The sequence below is a fragment of the Eptatretus burgeri genome, chromosome 18, assembly GCF_056783735.1.
Source record: "Eptatretus burgeri isolate ZD-2024b chromosome 18, Ebu_testis_v1, whole genome shotgun sequence".
NCBI lineage: Eukaryota > Metazoa > Chordata > Myxini > Myxiniformes > Myxinidae > Eptatretus > Eptatretus burgeri.
Genome location: NC_140978.1, coordinates 29,009,186 through 29,025,746, shown reverse-complemented (window position 1 = coordinate 29,025,746; position 16,561 = coordinate 29,009,186). Strand labels below are relative to the sequence as shown.

General features: G+C 44.3%; 1 protein-coding gene across 7 annotated transcripts in view; it reads right to left on the bottom strand.

Annotated features, from left to right (window-relative positions):
* The window catches only part of LOC147008802 (receptor-type tyrosine-protein phosphatase gamma-like), a 732,556-nt gene that overhangs the window by 81,134 nt on the left and 634,861 nt on the right, over positions 1 to 16,561 (bottom strand). For all 7 annotated transcript variants that reach the window (XM_085863992.1, XM_085863997.1, XM_085863993.1 and 4 more), the window contains 2 exons: positions 16,325 to 16,460; positions 14,732 to 14,878 (listed from right to left, as the gene is read on the bottom strand). In XM_085863992.1, the coding sequence (XP_085720118.1) occupies positions 14,732 to 14,878; positions 16,325 to 16,460 (283 nt within the window). The remainder of the gene's footprint in view (positions 1 to 14,731; positions 14,879 to 16,324; positions 16,461 to 16,561) is intronic.

Genomic DNA, 16,561 nt, shown 5'->3' with positions numbered 1-16,561 from the left:
TACCGCATGTGTGTTTATATTTACTTTTCATTTAGCAATTACAAACAGTCAAATAGAGCGTGCACAGAATGCTTCGGTTGAGACGTCCTCTGGGTTAACCGGTCTGACGTATGGTCCACGGAAAGGAACAATAAACTGGACTTAAGTTGGACATCTCCTGTGCCTAATGATTCAGGAACACTTTAATCAACAATGAAATGTCCTCCATTCAGCCATCCTTTCATATTTCTTACAACATCCTTTCAACATCCTCTTGTATGAGTAAGCTGTAACTCAGGCTGTCTCCTCTACCAGACCTCAATCTTGGTCGTTTTGTCGATTCCTGATAGCAACTATTGCGTACTTAGGAATATCACAGGTTAATTGCATAAACGAGTGCTTTAAACACAAATAAACCTGGTTTAATCTCCAAGGCATATATCAGCCCCCTTCAACGATAACTGCAAACACCTCTTATTTTCAAAGACATTTCTTGATGTAGCTGTTGATCTTCTCCATGTGCCTGACATTAGTACAGACAAAAGCTGCTTCCTGATGATCCAGCATGAGTGTAATTACTTCTCCTTAATTTCTGGTTCTGAAGAGTAGGTCTTAGTGTGTTGGTACCCTGGCCTAGTTCTCAATTCCTGACAAATTGTACAGGGGTGCCACCGTCAAATGACACTGCCATTCTGCTGCAATGATGCAACCAGCAGTCCACATTGATTTGACTTGCCTTTGATGCACATGGTGCAGGTCCTGGGTGCTTAACATCAGAAGGTGAAGATTTCTCATTCCCTCAGTACTTGATACAGCTTTGCGGTGCTTTCTTGGAGCAACAGAAGCCGGAACAACACCTGTTTAAGGTAAGGTAGCATGCAGACGTTTATAGTAATGAAATATCAGAAAATGGCATTTGCTCTGAAATCCCAAATGTGTCGCATCTTTGTCCTGACACTTGCAGATATTTTTTTTCAAAATGGACTTTGTCTTTTCTTGAAGAATTTGTCAGCATTTCTCATAACATCTGAGGATATATGTCTGGCCTAATCCTGTTGAACAACCACTTTTCCTGAGTGCCTCCATTCAGGCAAATAATACGTGACTTTCAAAATGACGGAATCCATCCAAGAATGCTCGGTGCGCATGTACAGAAACCCCAGGAAACTGCGGCAAAAGAAAGTACATCACGTGTTCAGGATAAGGATTGTAACCTGAAATGGTTCACAAAGCTTTAAAATAAGTCAAAAATACTTGGAAACGTGCTTGTGAGAAAGGGCTGTGACTGCACAACAAAAGATCGGGAGAACTTTCGCAGCTCACCGAATGAGCAGTTGCTCATCCTGCAAACTCTTGACTATGTGGATCGGTGCAAGGCTCGAATGGAGGGATGTGTGCTACACAAACCCCCGACGGATCGCTATCAGTGAATGGACTGCATATCTGGATTAGGTGCTTCTGAACCCAGATGGGAAGGACATATTTGGTGTCTGTGAATGCACAGGGTAAGTTTAAAGCGATGATATTTGCTATTAATCATGTTGGGAAGGCGGAGTGGGGGGGGCAGTTATGGGAGCTATGAGGGCTGTAATAAATATATTGTTTGGGTCCAGGGCCACAAGAGAAACGAGAACGTCACTCGGTAGAATGCATCGTCTCGTCTCGCGTGCTCATTCTGGACAAAAATACCATTGTTAACTGAACACTACTATTATGGCTTACTGCTCATCTGGCCCATATATTCGTGTCATCCATTCACCCGAATGTGTCACATACATTGCAATTATCCATAGCTTTATTGATTATTGATTATTGGGATATTTAACGACCACTTTTGTGCACATCAAGACTAAATTGCATCAATGAAGGTAGACATGAAAAAAAACTTTAAACTATATTCCCCATGGCGAGTGGATCATGTGCATGAAGTTTTGCATTTATCTGTTCCACGGTTCTGGGGAAGATTTATTTATTTTTTATTTTCAATCCAATATGGCCACCAGAGCATGTGACCGATGACGTCATAAATTTAAATCCTCACACACATCGGCTTGAAGATGAGATTTTTCAGATTTTTTCAGATTTTTTGGATCATGATTTTGATTCAACCAATTATGGCTGGTTATTACGTCATCGTAATCACCCGATCTACCCCATGGGGAGTTTATGACACTTGCCAAGTTTCAATTTTTTTGTTGAGTGGTTTCAGAGAAGATGTCCAATTTTTTTCCCTTTATTCCAATATGGCTGCCATACCATGTGACCTATGTTGTCAGAGATATCATTAAAATATTCTCCATGGGGAATTCCTCCTTTGTTTGAGGTTTTGCATCGATCAGCCCAGTGGTTGCAGAGGAAAAAAATTAAAGCAAAAATATATAGACATGGATACACACACACACACACACACACACACACACACACACACACACACACACACACACACACACACACACACACACACACACACACACACACACACACACACACACACACACACACACACACCTCGTTAATTTCATTTTTCATTTTCTGTTGTTTTCTGTTTCTGTTTGTTGGTGTGTGTGCAGGATATCTCAAAAAGTTGTGGATGGATCCAGATGAAATTTTGTGGACAGATTTGATGCGTGACAAGTCCGAAATGATTAGACTTTGGTGAAGATCCGGATCTGGATCCGACTACTCGATTTTTAAAAAGTGATTCTTCACCATTCAGAGATATATGTTGAAAGCCACTGTTCTATACCAATAGGGCTAATTGGGCCAAAAACTATATATTGCACGATATTTAAAAAATGTATTGGGCCCGATTTGTTCGAGTGGATCAGGCAATGCACGGCGGAGGTATGTGCTCTACCAAACCCCCTTCTCGTTCTTCATGTGCTCATCGGTTTAGTGCAGTGAAAGAGAATGAACCGTGTAAAATGCCCAAGACTTTTGGCTGCACGAATGCCATCTAGGTAATGCCATCCAAAAATCAGTACCCATAATGCATTCCTTAGCAACTGCACTCGCCCTCTGCTTTTTCACAGTGGAATAGGCATACCCATTTTGGGAACGATCAGCCCATGACAAGAAACTGGACACAGTCGTGAACTGGAGCTGTCATTACATTACTGGCTGTCTGAAACCTACCACCACCAGCTATCCATTCCTGCTTGCCCTATATTAGGAAGGCAGTAGCAAGCCAGATAGAACACCTTAGATAATAATCAGAAGAAGAGATAAACTCTCTTCATGGCCATCCAGTGATTTCTCTTTGGCTTCCTTCTCACAGGAGCTTTTTATCATCAGTCCATTCATGAGACGGCAATCCATCTTCAATGAAGCTTAACCTTTGGGATGAAGGATTGCAGCTGGTCTCAGAGGATGAGCTAATGAACCTTGAGCTAACAGAGAAACTCTCACCAGGCACCGATCAACCATGGAAAATCCGACGCAGCCTGAATAGAATACATGTTGGAGTGAGAAGGTGTAAAGCAAATATACTGAGATGTGGATGCAGTGAAGATGATGCTGACTGTGAGTGCGGTCTTGGGCTGCAGACTATGGAACATCTAATGAGATGCGGCATTTCGGTGAGGCATCTCTTAAAAGGATCTGGCAGAGGCTAATGACAGAGCCCTTAAGTGTGCCCATCAAGGGCAGGCAGTTGTGCGATGACACGAGATGAAGGAATGAATGATATCCAAACACAATATTTCGTTTCGGAGGTTTGCCCGAACACATCTGTTTGTCGGGGGCTAAGCGGAAATAGCTTAGAGATAGCATTTGAGTTGTGTTGTCCAGGTTCCATTCCCTGCATGACTATAAACTGCCATCCTGGTGCCTCACCGGCATCAATGAGTATCCCCTCCCTCAGATGGGACGTTAAGTCAGAGTTCCGTCTGCAAGCATTCGGTGGTGGACATTAAAGATTATATGATGTCTTTCACAAATAGAAGGCCATTCGATTACAAATTCCTGCCCGAACATAAAGGAGATACTGCATCAGTGGCACAACCGTGCCCCCAGAAATGATGAAGCCAGTCGGCAGGTACTGCAAGTGAATTGAATGAATGAATTAATCCACACGCAAATAAGGGCCAAAACAAAGCATGCATGAATGCACCAACAATCATCAGATTGATGATTAAACCATTTAAGCACACCGAGTCACACAAGACAATTTTCTCCTGTGGCCACGCAAGAAGATAACAACTGATCCACAGGAAAAGGAAATTTGTTTGTAATTATAACAAGAACGATTTTTTTTTTACAAATGAGTTTGTAAATGTGTGTGTTCATACATATGTATGTATATATATATATATATATATATATATATATATATATATATATATATATATATATATATATATATATTGTTACAGATCTGGAAACCATATGCATTCAACATACAGATGTCCCAAAAGTCAGTTATGTCGTAAAGTATGTGTGTAGTCAGATCCCCTTCCTTTTGTCTCGTGGGAGAGTCAATCTAAAAACCATCCCATCCCCCGTCACGATCCACCGCCAACCGGCTGCCTTCTCGCACCCTGACGTACTGAGGCGGGATCTCGCGGTTCCAGTTTCTCGGCTTCCACAAACGTTGCAACTCTTTCAGGACGACCTTTGCAACATTGATACTGTTGCTCGACAAGTATGAACCCGCGTGGAAGAGTGGGTGGGGTTTCCCGGCATAGGCCAAAACCCCGCCTAGAAAGGGTGAACCCATCGGAGCCTGTCCAATCATGGCGGGGAGTGACGTCTGTTCGAGCAAGCCCCGCCCCGTTGAGGGAGGTCAATAAATTCCCAAGGACTCTCTGGGGCAGGGGGTTGTTACGAAGGTTGTTCTGAGGTTTTTGATAGGGTTGTCGTGGTTGAGAGTCGAGTGAGGAAGAAGGGTCTTGGAGGAAGTTCTCCACGGGTTTCTGACAAGGATTTGGATAGGGCTCTTAGGGTTGTTGTTGAGCGTGCAGTTCGTTTGAAGCGGAGGGTTGAGCAGAAAGTCGTGAAGGCGGCGAACATGTCCCTGCTGGCCCTCTACAAGGAAAGGAAAGAGCGACCCTGATCCCCCCTCTGTGGACCCCACTATTCACCACCCGAGCTCCGCCACGAATGAGTCCCACACGTGTGACTGCGGACTAAACCAACGACCATTGTCAGGTGCCGCACCACGGAGCACCCCCTTCCTCCGACGATTAGGTACCCAGCTGGCCTCTGACCCCCAGCTCATCTCTAAATATAAACATATATATATATATATATATATATATATATATATATATATATATATATATATATATATATATATACATATATATATATATATATATATATATATATATATATATATATATATATATATATATATATATACAGTAAGTCCTCGCTAACCGGAAGTTCGCATATCGTAGTTTCGATTATTCGTAATTTAGTTTTAATGACCAATTTTTCAATTATCGCAAACATTTTATGCCTATCGTAATGTCATTGCAAGGAAAAACGCAAAAAAAGTTTCAAACTGCCTACAAAAAACAACAATCACACAGGATGCGCATAAACACACTTTCACTTTACTGCGCATGTACTGTATGCTGTACTGTACGTATTCTCTTCACGCTCGCCTGCATACCTTCCAGTATGAATCCCAAGCGACCCGCAAGTCTTTAGCCGAGCACACCTCGTTTCAAGAGACAACGAAAGGCTGTCACATTGAAGGTGAAATTGGATATAATTAAAAGACATGAACGAGGTGAAGGGACAACGGAAATCGGCCGCGCGCAGCAATCGCTGCATCGACTGTACATTCGATCATTCAAAGTTCGGCAAAGATAAAGAAAATATCACAGATTGCGACCAGTTCGAGTGCAACGACACGAACGAGAATGAGAGATGGTGCCATGCACAACATGGAGCGTTTATTATGTGTGTGGATAGAAGATCAAACTAAACGTCGCATGCCTTTATCTCTTGCTGTGATACAAGAAAAAGCGCGTAGTTTGTTAGGGCATTGACCCACGATTACGTGATCAATTACTTCTCCAATCATGTTGAGAAGTATCTCCAAGGAGAACAACATTGACAACAAATCTTTGCTGCTTGTAGACAATGCTCCTGCCCATCCTCAGCAAATGGAAGACTGGTGTGAAAACGTGCAGGTAGTATTTTTACCACCAAATACTACCTCACCTTTACAGCCTATGGATCAGGGAGTTATTGCTGCTTTTAAAGCCTATTATGTTAAGCATACCATGCTGCAGCTTATCAAAAAAACTGATGAGGACAAGCTATCAATCAAGGAGTTTTGGCGAACATTCAACATAAAAATGGCTTTGGAAAACATTAAGGATTCATGGGCGGAGGTGAGTGCCTCCACAATGAACGCTGTGTGAAAGAAAGTGTGGCCTGAGTGTGTCCACAATTTCACGGGGTTTGCTGATGTTCCGTTGATTACAAGTCAAATTGTAGACCTGGCGCAGGAGGCTGGTTTTGAAGAGGTTGACGAAGAGGACGTGGATGACTTACTGGAGTCTCATGCAGAACTCTTAAGCAATGAAGATCTTATGGAGTTGGAACAGCAGTGGGCTCTTGAGGAAGAAGAAGATGCTGTGACACCTTCATCCGAGCATCCCACCATGAAAAACCTCAGCCAAATCCTCAGCTCGTTTGAAAGTGCCATAGAATTTGTGTATATGGATATTTGTATATGTTCATCTGAAATTTTGTTCATCATTGATCACAACTTCGGTTATGGACTATAGTGGAGCTGGTACATCAATGATGTGTCGGACAAATATATTAAGAGACATCAGTGTACTTTAACGTGACTTGCAATGATATTTGTAGACAATATATGCCTGGTGTTGGCTTCTTGGTTTGGGTGGTGGGCTTGGGATCTTATGGTCCTGAGTTCAAATCCCGCTCAGCTGTTGAATTAATACTAGGTGGAGTTAACTCCACCTGTCATCCTTCCGAGGTCGGCAAAATGAGTGCCAGAATATTGGTATACTGTGTTGGAGTGGCGACCCATCCAGGATTGTGCCTAATAGCCAAGGAGACTGCTTAAGCAGCACCAATGCTCTGCACAGAGTATGGTCCCAACGGATGGATGTAGAAAATGGCAAATACAAAAATTACCCCCGTGTAGGGGTGACGGTCATCTCTATAATGTTTTTTACTATCATAATCGATGAACTGTTGCCAGATATCTCCTAAAATGACAGACTAGATAGGTTTTGAAAATGGCGACTTTCACAACTTTCGTGACCTCGTGACCTTGACCCTGACCTCGAATCCGGGAAAAATATGTCGTTGGGTATCACTCATCGACCTCCACCCACATACCAAATTTCATCAAGATCGGAAGTAAAAAGTTTTCTTTGTACCGGGAGGTATTTTTGACCATCTTCCAGGTTACGTGGCGGCCAAACGGGACGGAAATTCAAAAATCGGTCTGGTTTGATATAAAATAATATTTTTTACTATCATAATCAATAAACAGTTGCCGAATATATTGTAGAATGGCAGACCAGATAGGTTTTGAAAATGGCGATTTTTCTAACTTACGTGACCTCGTGACCTTGACCCTGACCTTAAACCCAGACAAAAGTTATATCGTTGTGCAACACTCATCGTCCTCTACCCACATACTGAGTTTCATCAAGATCGGAAAGAAAAATTGTTGACGGACGGACGTACGGACGGACATTTGGTCCGGCTTTATTAGGTCATCTCGGTAGAGATGACCTAAAAACTATATCTTTGGGATTTGAATCTGGGATTTTTGAATTCAAAATGTAGTGTCATGGAAGAGTGAGGAGATAGAGGGTAAAAAGGGGAAGAGCTGACAGTGGACCTACAGTGGGACACAAGCAAGGGAATCAATGAACAGGAAAAAGACGAGAGAGAAGATGTGAGGAAACACAGTGCTATGCAAATAAGATGGTTGGGTTGGGTTGTCATTCATGAAGGTGGAAAAGATCACAGGTAAGAATGGGGGATGACACAAGATGGTAGTGCACCACTTGCATGAAGCCCTGGAGGAGAGTGTGGAATTTAACCACCTCCGGAACGTAGTTCCCAAGGGAAAAACAAATCAGCCACAAATCACTCAAATATAATGACCCCTCGTCCTCCAAAGTAAAACCACCAAAAAAAAGAATACAAGCCAGTAGGCGACATGGTGGTCGCTACATAATTGCATACTAGTCATACAGTTTTTGACGGATTGGGCTGAAAATTTTTACAAAGAGGTTCATTATAGTGCGCATAAAAGCCTGGAAGCCGATTTTTGATTTTAGAAAAAATTATTTTTTCAATGATTTTTCAAAAATTTCAAAGTCCCGTTGCAAGGCAACGGTGGTGTCCATAGCAACGGTGCTCAAAAGTATAGAACTAGATCCTGGTATGAACCTACCTGTCAAGTTTCCTCGAAATCTGGCCTCCAGATTTCATCATCTGGCCAAATCTGGCCTCCAGAGCTGTCCATTACAAACAAACAAACAGACAAACATACAAACATACATACAGACAGACGGAAAAAGTGAAAATAAGGGTACTCTAGCGACCACCCAACATTTCTGATGTGGTACAGGACTTTGAATGTGGTATTTGGTGTAAGAGATCGTTCAATTGCTGGCTCTGCACTGCAGAGGAACACTTGCAATGTGCTTTTGCACCGCAAGCAATTGAAATTGGCTTCCATGAGTTAATGGCCACATTAGTAACGGGCTGGGAATGACGGGGAGCTGTGCTGTTTTCTCTTCCACAACGCAGTCAAGCTGAAGCATCACTCAGCTAAAAAAAAACCCAGTTTGATTTGACCGCAGTATGAAGCACCAAGGCACAGAGGAGACATCATCATTTTGTTCATGGAGGTGACACCAAAGATTTAAAATATCACTCAAAATAGTGCACTCTTTTCTCCGGGGCCTCAAAGATGCCAGTACACCATCACCTCAGTTCATTCTCCATTCCTACCCATGATATTTTCCCTCATCATTTTTATTTAACCCCGACACCTCTTCCCATTCAATTGGAGGCTGCTGCATTTCCGACGCTCTTCTCTTGTATCCACATATTTGTCGATCTCCTGTTGCATCCGTGTGTTGGCGCCACTGCCCCCATTTCATTGCATTGCCTTCTATCCTGTTACCTCGCTCGACTCTGAGCCAAGACATTGTATGCAAAAAAACAACAACACTTGATTTTTATCCTACCTGGGCATTAGTCAGGTGAGCTTATGTGATCGAGCATTGTCTGTTGGTCAGTCAGTCAGTCAGTGAGTCAGTGAGTCTGTAAACACTTCAATCATTATCGCTTGAACCAAACACAATTTTGATAAAACTTGGCCAAAGGCTTCATATCTGATGTTTAATGAAGGTGTATTTTTTGTATACAATATTGAGGCTTCAATCAGAACTAACACACAGAATGTACAACAAAGGGAGCAGGTGACAAGAGAAGTGAGAGAGGGAAGCACAGAACAGTGGGGAACAGAGACATTAGGAGATCTGTGGAAGGGAGAGGGATGGGACGGGGAACACGGGGTATACAAGATGGACACGACAGGGACTTTCAGGAAGGAAAGCAGGGAATAGGAAAGAGGTGGGTTTATGGTGGATTAATGGGGGTAGAAAAGATCATGGTTTTGGACGGGGTAAGATAAGAGATGGTGGTGAACAACTGTTCTGAAGACCTGGAGGGAGGAGTGGGATAGAAGAGAGTGTAGGAGTTTGTTCCAGAGGTGGGAAAGAGGGGAATGAAAGAGTGAGGGTGAGCAGTGATTCTTGATTTTGGTAGTTTCACCAGAAGGGGGTTACTGCCGGACTATGAGCGCCCTGCGGAAATATGCCCCCCCCCACTACGGGGGGGGGAGGAAGCAGATCACAGACAGAGCAAGGGGGCGACACTGGAGAGGAGATGGTAGAAGGCAGAATGAAAACTTTGTACGTGGTCAGCAGCTCAGGTGTGCCAAAGAAGGACATTGCACGACGGAGGATGCTCAGTCGGTGAATGGCTTTAGAGTCCCGCTTTGAAATGTGGCTTTCCCAGGAAAGATAATGGTGGATAGTGAGACTCAAAAGCTGGAATGAAAGGACTTCTTCAAGAGGATTGTTGAGAAAGTAGATGGGGGGGGGGCAGGGGGGTTTCCAGACAGTCCTTTCGGAGAGACATAGTGAGAGTGTGAGATTTGTCAGGGTTGAAAGACATGTTCCAAGTTTTGGACCAGCTTGTGATTTTATCCAGATCTGCAAAGAGAAAAAGGCTGCTGCTTGCTGATCTGAGGAACGACATGGTACGGCAGAGGGTGTAGTCATCAGCAAAGAGATCAAAAGGATTTTCCAGAGAGTCAGAGAGATCATTGATGACAACCAGAAAAAGCACTGGGCTCAGAACACTGCCTTGAGAAACTCCAGCCGAGACAGGAAGAAAGGATGAGAGAATTCCATTTAGGGCCACACGTTGACTGCGACGAGAGGAAGTCTGCGAGCCACGAGTGGAGATGTCCTTCGATACCATAGGAAGAGAGTTTGGTGAGCAGGGCAGGGTGCCAGACCGTATGGAAAGCACGTGGTATGTCTGGGGAGATGGCTCTGATCTCATTTCTGGCATTTAGGACCTCCATCTATTGCAAAGAAAGCAGAAGCAGCATGTCCAAGCTAGAGTGACCTGGTCTGAATCAAAGTTGATGATCGGAAATCAAGTCATTGGAGAAGAGAAAGGATTTGATATCAGAAGCGATGATGGATTCCATGACCTTGCCGATGATTGGGAGCAGGCTGATTGATTTGTCGTTGCAGGGATCTGTTTTTGCACCTTTTTTATGCAGAGTGGTGGTGTTAGCTGATTTCCAAGCAGATGGCAGATGACCTTGAGCAAATGAGAGGGTGAAGAGAACAGGGAGAGGGTGAGCAAGAGCAGCAGAGCCAGGTTTTTATGACACGAGGGATGATGCCGTCTGGACCGGTTGCAGAATCTGAGTCGAGGTTTGACAACAAACTCTCCACCTTGTCAGGAGAAAAAGACACAGAGTCCAGGAGCAGCTGGGTGTGACTGGGTAAGGTGGGTGCATAAAGTGATCAGTTTGGGACACAAGATTTAGAAGCAAACACAGAGTTTAGGCATTTAGCCTTTTCACGTGCAGTGTCAGTTGTGCAGCCATTTGAGAAGGGAAGGGATGAATGGGGAACCTACACCCGAAACAGACTTTACTAGACACCACCAGTATTTGGAGGCGGGAGACAGGTGTGATAGTTCCGACTTGAGATTGGAAGGATGTGTTTCCTGGCTGTCGTTAAGGTAGACACACTTGTTCCGAGCTTTGTGAAAGGAACTGAGATTGTCTTCAGTAGGATTTGCTTTCCATGAGGTGAAGGAAAGCTGTTTCAGGCCAACTGCCTTGCCATAAGCTTCAGTGTCCCATGGGCTGCAGGAAAGGTGGGACAATTGAAGATGATAAGGGATAAATCTGGGCATGAGAGAGAGCAAATTTCTTTGAAAGAATTCCCAGGATGATTTGATGCCAGAGAGAGTAGAAATGGGAGACCAGTCTTGAAGTTTTATGGCTGCTTGAAGCCCCTGCCTGTCGGTCTGAGCGAAATGCCAGACTCGTTGGTGCTGAATTGGTTCTCTAATAACAGCCAGAGATGACCACTTTAACAAGCATGTGGTCAGATGAATGTATTGGAGAAGAGGAAGAGCAGACTTTTTTCTGGGAAATTTGTCAAAATCAAATCCAGGACAGATGGAGTGATTGTGTGACCATTGACTGAGAATCGGGTCAGGAAGTTGGCAGATGGTGTCGGCCCCAGCCAACTGGCATGTCACAGAAATTCTTTGCAGAAGTGCCATGGCAGGTGAGGGAGGTATTCACACCCAGCCAACTGGCATGATGGCAATTTAAGTCACCACATATGAGGAAGAGAGAGTTTGGATGAGTTGATCGAAGTTGGTCCATGTTTTTGGCAAGCAAGTTGTCAATGGACTCATCACTGTTTGGTGGATGGTACAGCACACATATAAACAAGAGGTGGGAGTGGAGGGGAAGCTGTAGCCAGAGGTATTCCTGGGTGTGTGGAGGAGTGAGGAATAGAGTTTTTTTTATAAAGAGAGCAACTGCACCGCCAGGACAAGGCTCGGGTCTATCATACTGGAGGAGGGAGTAACCAGGGAGAGAAACTAAGGAGTCAGAGATGTCTTGAAGGAGAAAGTTTCTGTTAAGCAGATTATGTCTGGTTTGTCAGTGGCAACCTGTATGGAGAGATTAGTCAGGTTAGATCGAAGGCCTCAGATGTTTGAGGTCCACACTGTTAAGGAAGAGGGAGGGGAGGAGGCTTTGGGTGCAGGTGAGGGTGAGGATAGGACAAGGGAGGAGAAGTGGAGGTAAGGAGAGTTGTTGACATTTTGTCGGAGATTGCAGAAGAGCGAGAGGTGAGGGTTGGATGGGGAGGAGGAAAAATGGCTAGGTAGTGAAGGAATGAGTCACAGTGGGGAGTAATAAGAGAGGGGGCAAAGGGAAGTAGGAGATTGGAGGAGGTGAGGGAATGAGTTGGAAGAGAGTGGGTGTTGGAAGGTGGCAGCTTCGTAGATATGATGGGGGGCAGCTTTGAGAAGGGGAAGAGAGGGGGGAGATTTGAAGGGAGAGGGGGGAGAATTGAGGGAGAAGGGTCAGGGCGGAGCTTTTGAAAAGGGTGAAGGGGGAGCTCAGAGAGGGAAGAGAGAGAAGTTTGCTTTGAAGATGGAGGAGGTGGCAGATTTGAGAGGGAGGGGTGAGATGGAAGCTTTGAGGGTGAGGGGAGACAATAAGAGCAGATAAGGCCATGGGGGAGGAGGGAAAAGGGAGGGGTGGGAAGAGGGGAAGGATGAGAATGGGTAGTCGTATTGTGGAGATGGGAGCGGGTGGGGTGGAACAAGTTGGGGGGGTGGGAAGAGGAGAGGTGTGATTAGAGGAAAGAGAGAGCATATTTGAGATATTGAGGAGTGTACTGAATGAGAGAGTGAGATACTTGTACAGTTGGAACGGCCCACGGATGTTTGAAAACCATACAGTTTGGTATTCCAGAGAGGGAGCTGTTATTAAAGTAGAGGGCAATGGAGAGGAGCGAAGTGAGGAGGTAGGATGGGGGAAAGATGGGAGGACTCAGGAGGGGGTATAACAAGGGAGGAGTTAGGAGGAGGTATATTTAAGGAGGTCGGATGAATTTGCACTGAAGTTGGAAAAAAATAATGAATGGAAGATGAAAATGCATTGCAAAATGGTATTTTTAAAAATTTTATCGGTCAGAGATTCGTTTAAATATGTTGGAGGATGGATGGAGTGCAGAAGAATTGAGAGAATGAAGGAAGGACACATTGTAACAGATGCAATTTTTTTGACATGGGATGAAAGGTTGAAAATAACTCAGGTGTTTGAAGAATTAGAGCACAGCAGAGAGAAGTCAAAACATTTTGAGAGACTATTTTTTTTAATGAAGATGAGGGAAGAGTGGGGGGGGGGTGGGGTGGGTGGGCAGACTAAAGGAAGAGTTTGAAGAAAAAAACATCATCAAAGTGGGATTGGAAATGTGGAAGGCAAAGAAGATGGACGAGGAAGTGTCCATCAAGGAAGTCACGTGGTTACCGGAGGGAAAGGTGAGAAGGGAAAAGATTCTTTTATTTATTATTAATATTTTTTTAATATATTTTAAGATATGAAACACAGGGTATAGTTGGGAGGAATTGAGGGAGTGATGGAGAGATAGTGGGGGAAAAACTGAAGGTGATAAGGAGAAAATACAACAAACAGATCGTGCGCACAGACGGGAAGAAGGGTAGGCCTCAAGGAAAGCCGACATGAAAAGACGACGAATACTCACCAATTGGCACAAGTTTTAACACAAAACCGAACTAGAAACACACAGTAAACACGGAGATAACAAAATAACAGTAAAAACGTGACAAAAACGACTGGGAAACTTGTCTTTGAGAAAGTCGACAGAGACCCTGAAGTGGAATCACCACCGTTGCTCAAGAACTGGAACTGGGAGGGTATTGATCACATCAATGTCTACGCTCATTTTGAGGGTTTATGGGGGTGGGGGGGGGGGTTGATCCTTCAAAATAGGTATTTGCTCTCTTCTCCGGAACTACACACATGATTTCAATGAAAACCTGAGCACAATCTTCATCACTCGTGATGTACCAAAGTTTGTTCCCACCATAAAAAAAATAGGGTGGGGGGGTCTGCAGGAGGTTTGAGCCCCCCAAAATAAGTATTTGCTCTCTCCTACAAAAATACACATACAATTTCAATGAAACTTGACCACAACCTTCATCACTCATGATGTAACAAAGTTTGTTTAGGGCATAACAAAATCAGGATGTATGGGAGTCTGCAGCAGATTTGACCCCCCCCCCCCCTCAAAAATAAAATAGGTATTCGCTATCTTTTCTGAAACTACACACACAATTTCAATGAAACTTGACCACAACCTTCATCACTTGTGATGTCCCAAAGTTTGTTTACGGCATTGAAAAATGAGGGTCTAAGGGTGTCTGCGGGTGGTGGTGGCGGGGGGGGGGGGGTTAGGGGGAGGGTTGAATGACTGTTGCTCCTGATCCAGGTGAGCTTCAGGATGCACAGTCCTATATATTGGTGTCCTATATTTTTGGTGCCCTTGGTGAGGGTAATTTACATTGTGGTTATTTTACTTTTATATGACATCGGGGCTTTGCAAATCATCAACAGGAAAGTCATCCCAGCAGTGACAGGTATATCGAAGCAAACCTTGAATTGTCTCTCGAGAGCTGTGAAGCCAGTGGAGTCAGGGATGAGAAGGCTGTCCACGTACGCGTGGAGGTTCTCAGCCGATGCCTCAGTGTCCCCACACACCACGGCATGTACCAGCACATCATGGATGAATATGTACTGCTCCTGATTTGGATAGTAGGTGGGGAAAATGGAGGTGTATACTTGAAATTAACTGTTGTCATTTTTTTCTTCATCATTTTACCACCACTCAAGCCTCAACATGTTGTACACAACTTTCCACAGTCATATCACTCATGCAAAAAAGTTTACTCTCCTTCCTTAGCCACACTCTTATCACTTTCTCATTGGATTATCTTTCTTTCCACAGCATCAAGGGTCATGGAAGAGCGACGAGTTGGGGAGTATGAACTGACAAATGTGCGGTGGGGAAATCTCTCTTCCGGTTTCCAATCCTTTCCCTCTCATTCTGAGTGATGGAGTACGCCTGATGTATACACCTCATTTGTTCAGGGTGCCAGAACTAAATTCCTTCTCTTTGCAAAAGACACCATGGAATCTTTAACATCGACTAAATAATGCCAGCAGATGGGACACTCAGCTTAACGTCCACAAGAGGGATGCAACGAGCTGCTTGCTTTGTACTTTGTGATGCAACCTTTCTGCGAATCACCAATCCAACAGTTTATAGTCGGGTCAGGATTCAAACCCCGATGAAAGAGATCAAAGGAACGTGCAATCCTTCTGCACAATCCCGTCGGACACTCATGCTATCAGGAACAACAAATGGCAATAAGTGGCAAATGTGGTATGTGGAAAGAAAGATCCAAAACAACAACATCAGAAACAACTGGAACGACACTCGAGAGAGCACATACCTCTGCCAGGCTGAACAGTTTACGTTTTGTGTCCCACTGATCGGCAGGATCTGGATCCGGACCTGAACCAAAATCAAATCAGCTTGTTCTTGTCACCTACCCAACTCATCCACCAGGTTTTGTCATAATCCATCTACAACTTTTTTGGTATATCGTGCCATACAGTATATTGTTTCTGGCACCATCTCGACATGGTGAAGATCCACTTATTTGTTGTGTGTACATAGTCGGGGCTCGTGGAAGAGCTAGAATTAGTACAACGAATGAATCAGGACACAATAGGACATAAGGAACAGTTGAGAGAGGGGGAAACACCAACAGCAGAGTTGAAGGCCAAGACAGAGGCAGACTTGGACTAACATTGGGTGTGCGGAGGAATGGGGGGCAAGAGAGGATGCATGGGGTGGACAAGATGGATACAGAAGGAAACTCTCAGGAAGGAAAACTGGAAATTTGGATGGACGAGGGATTGGGGCAAAGGGGTGGGTGGGGGGGGGAGTTAACAGGTGCATAAAAGATCATGATTTCGGATTATGGATAATCTTATTTTGTGATGAACAGCTGTCTTGAATACCTGGAGGGAATAATGAGATATAAGAGAATGTGTAAGTTGGTTCCACAGGTGGGAGAGGGGGGGGGGAGGAATGAATGAGTGGAGGTGAGCAGTGCTTCTGGTGATAAATGAAATGAAATGAGTTTCATTTGAAGTAAAGGAACACACACACACACATACCTCAGTCTGTACGAGGTACTTGCGCTGAGTGCGGACGTGCTTCAGGAAGCCGAGCACATTGACCGTGCCCTGTTCCCTCATCTGGTGCAGCATGCTGTCCAAGACGATGTACGTGCCTGTCCGCCCAACGGCTGCACTGCGCAAACAGATGTACCGAAGAAGTGTGGTTAAAAGGTGAAATCTGTGTTGGAAGAAGGTAGCAGTTCAAAATATAAATTGTATCTTTCACCTTGGTTT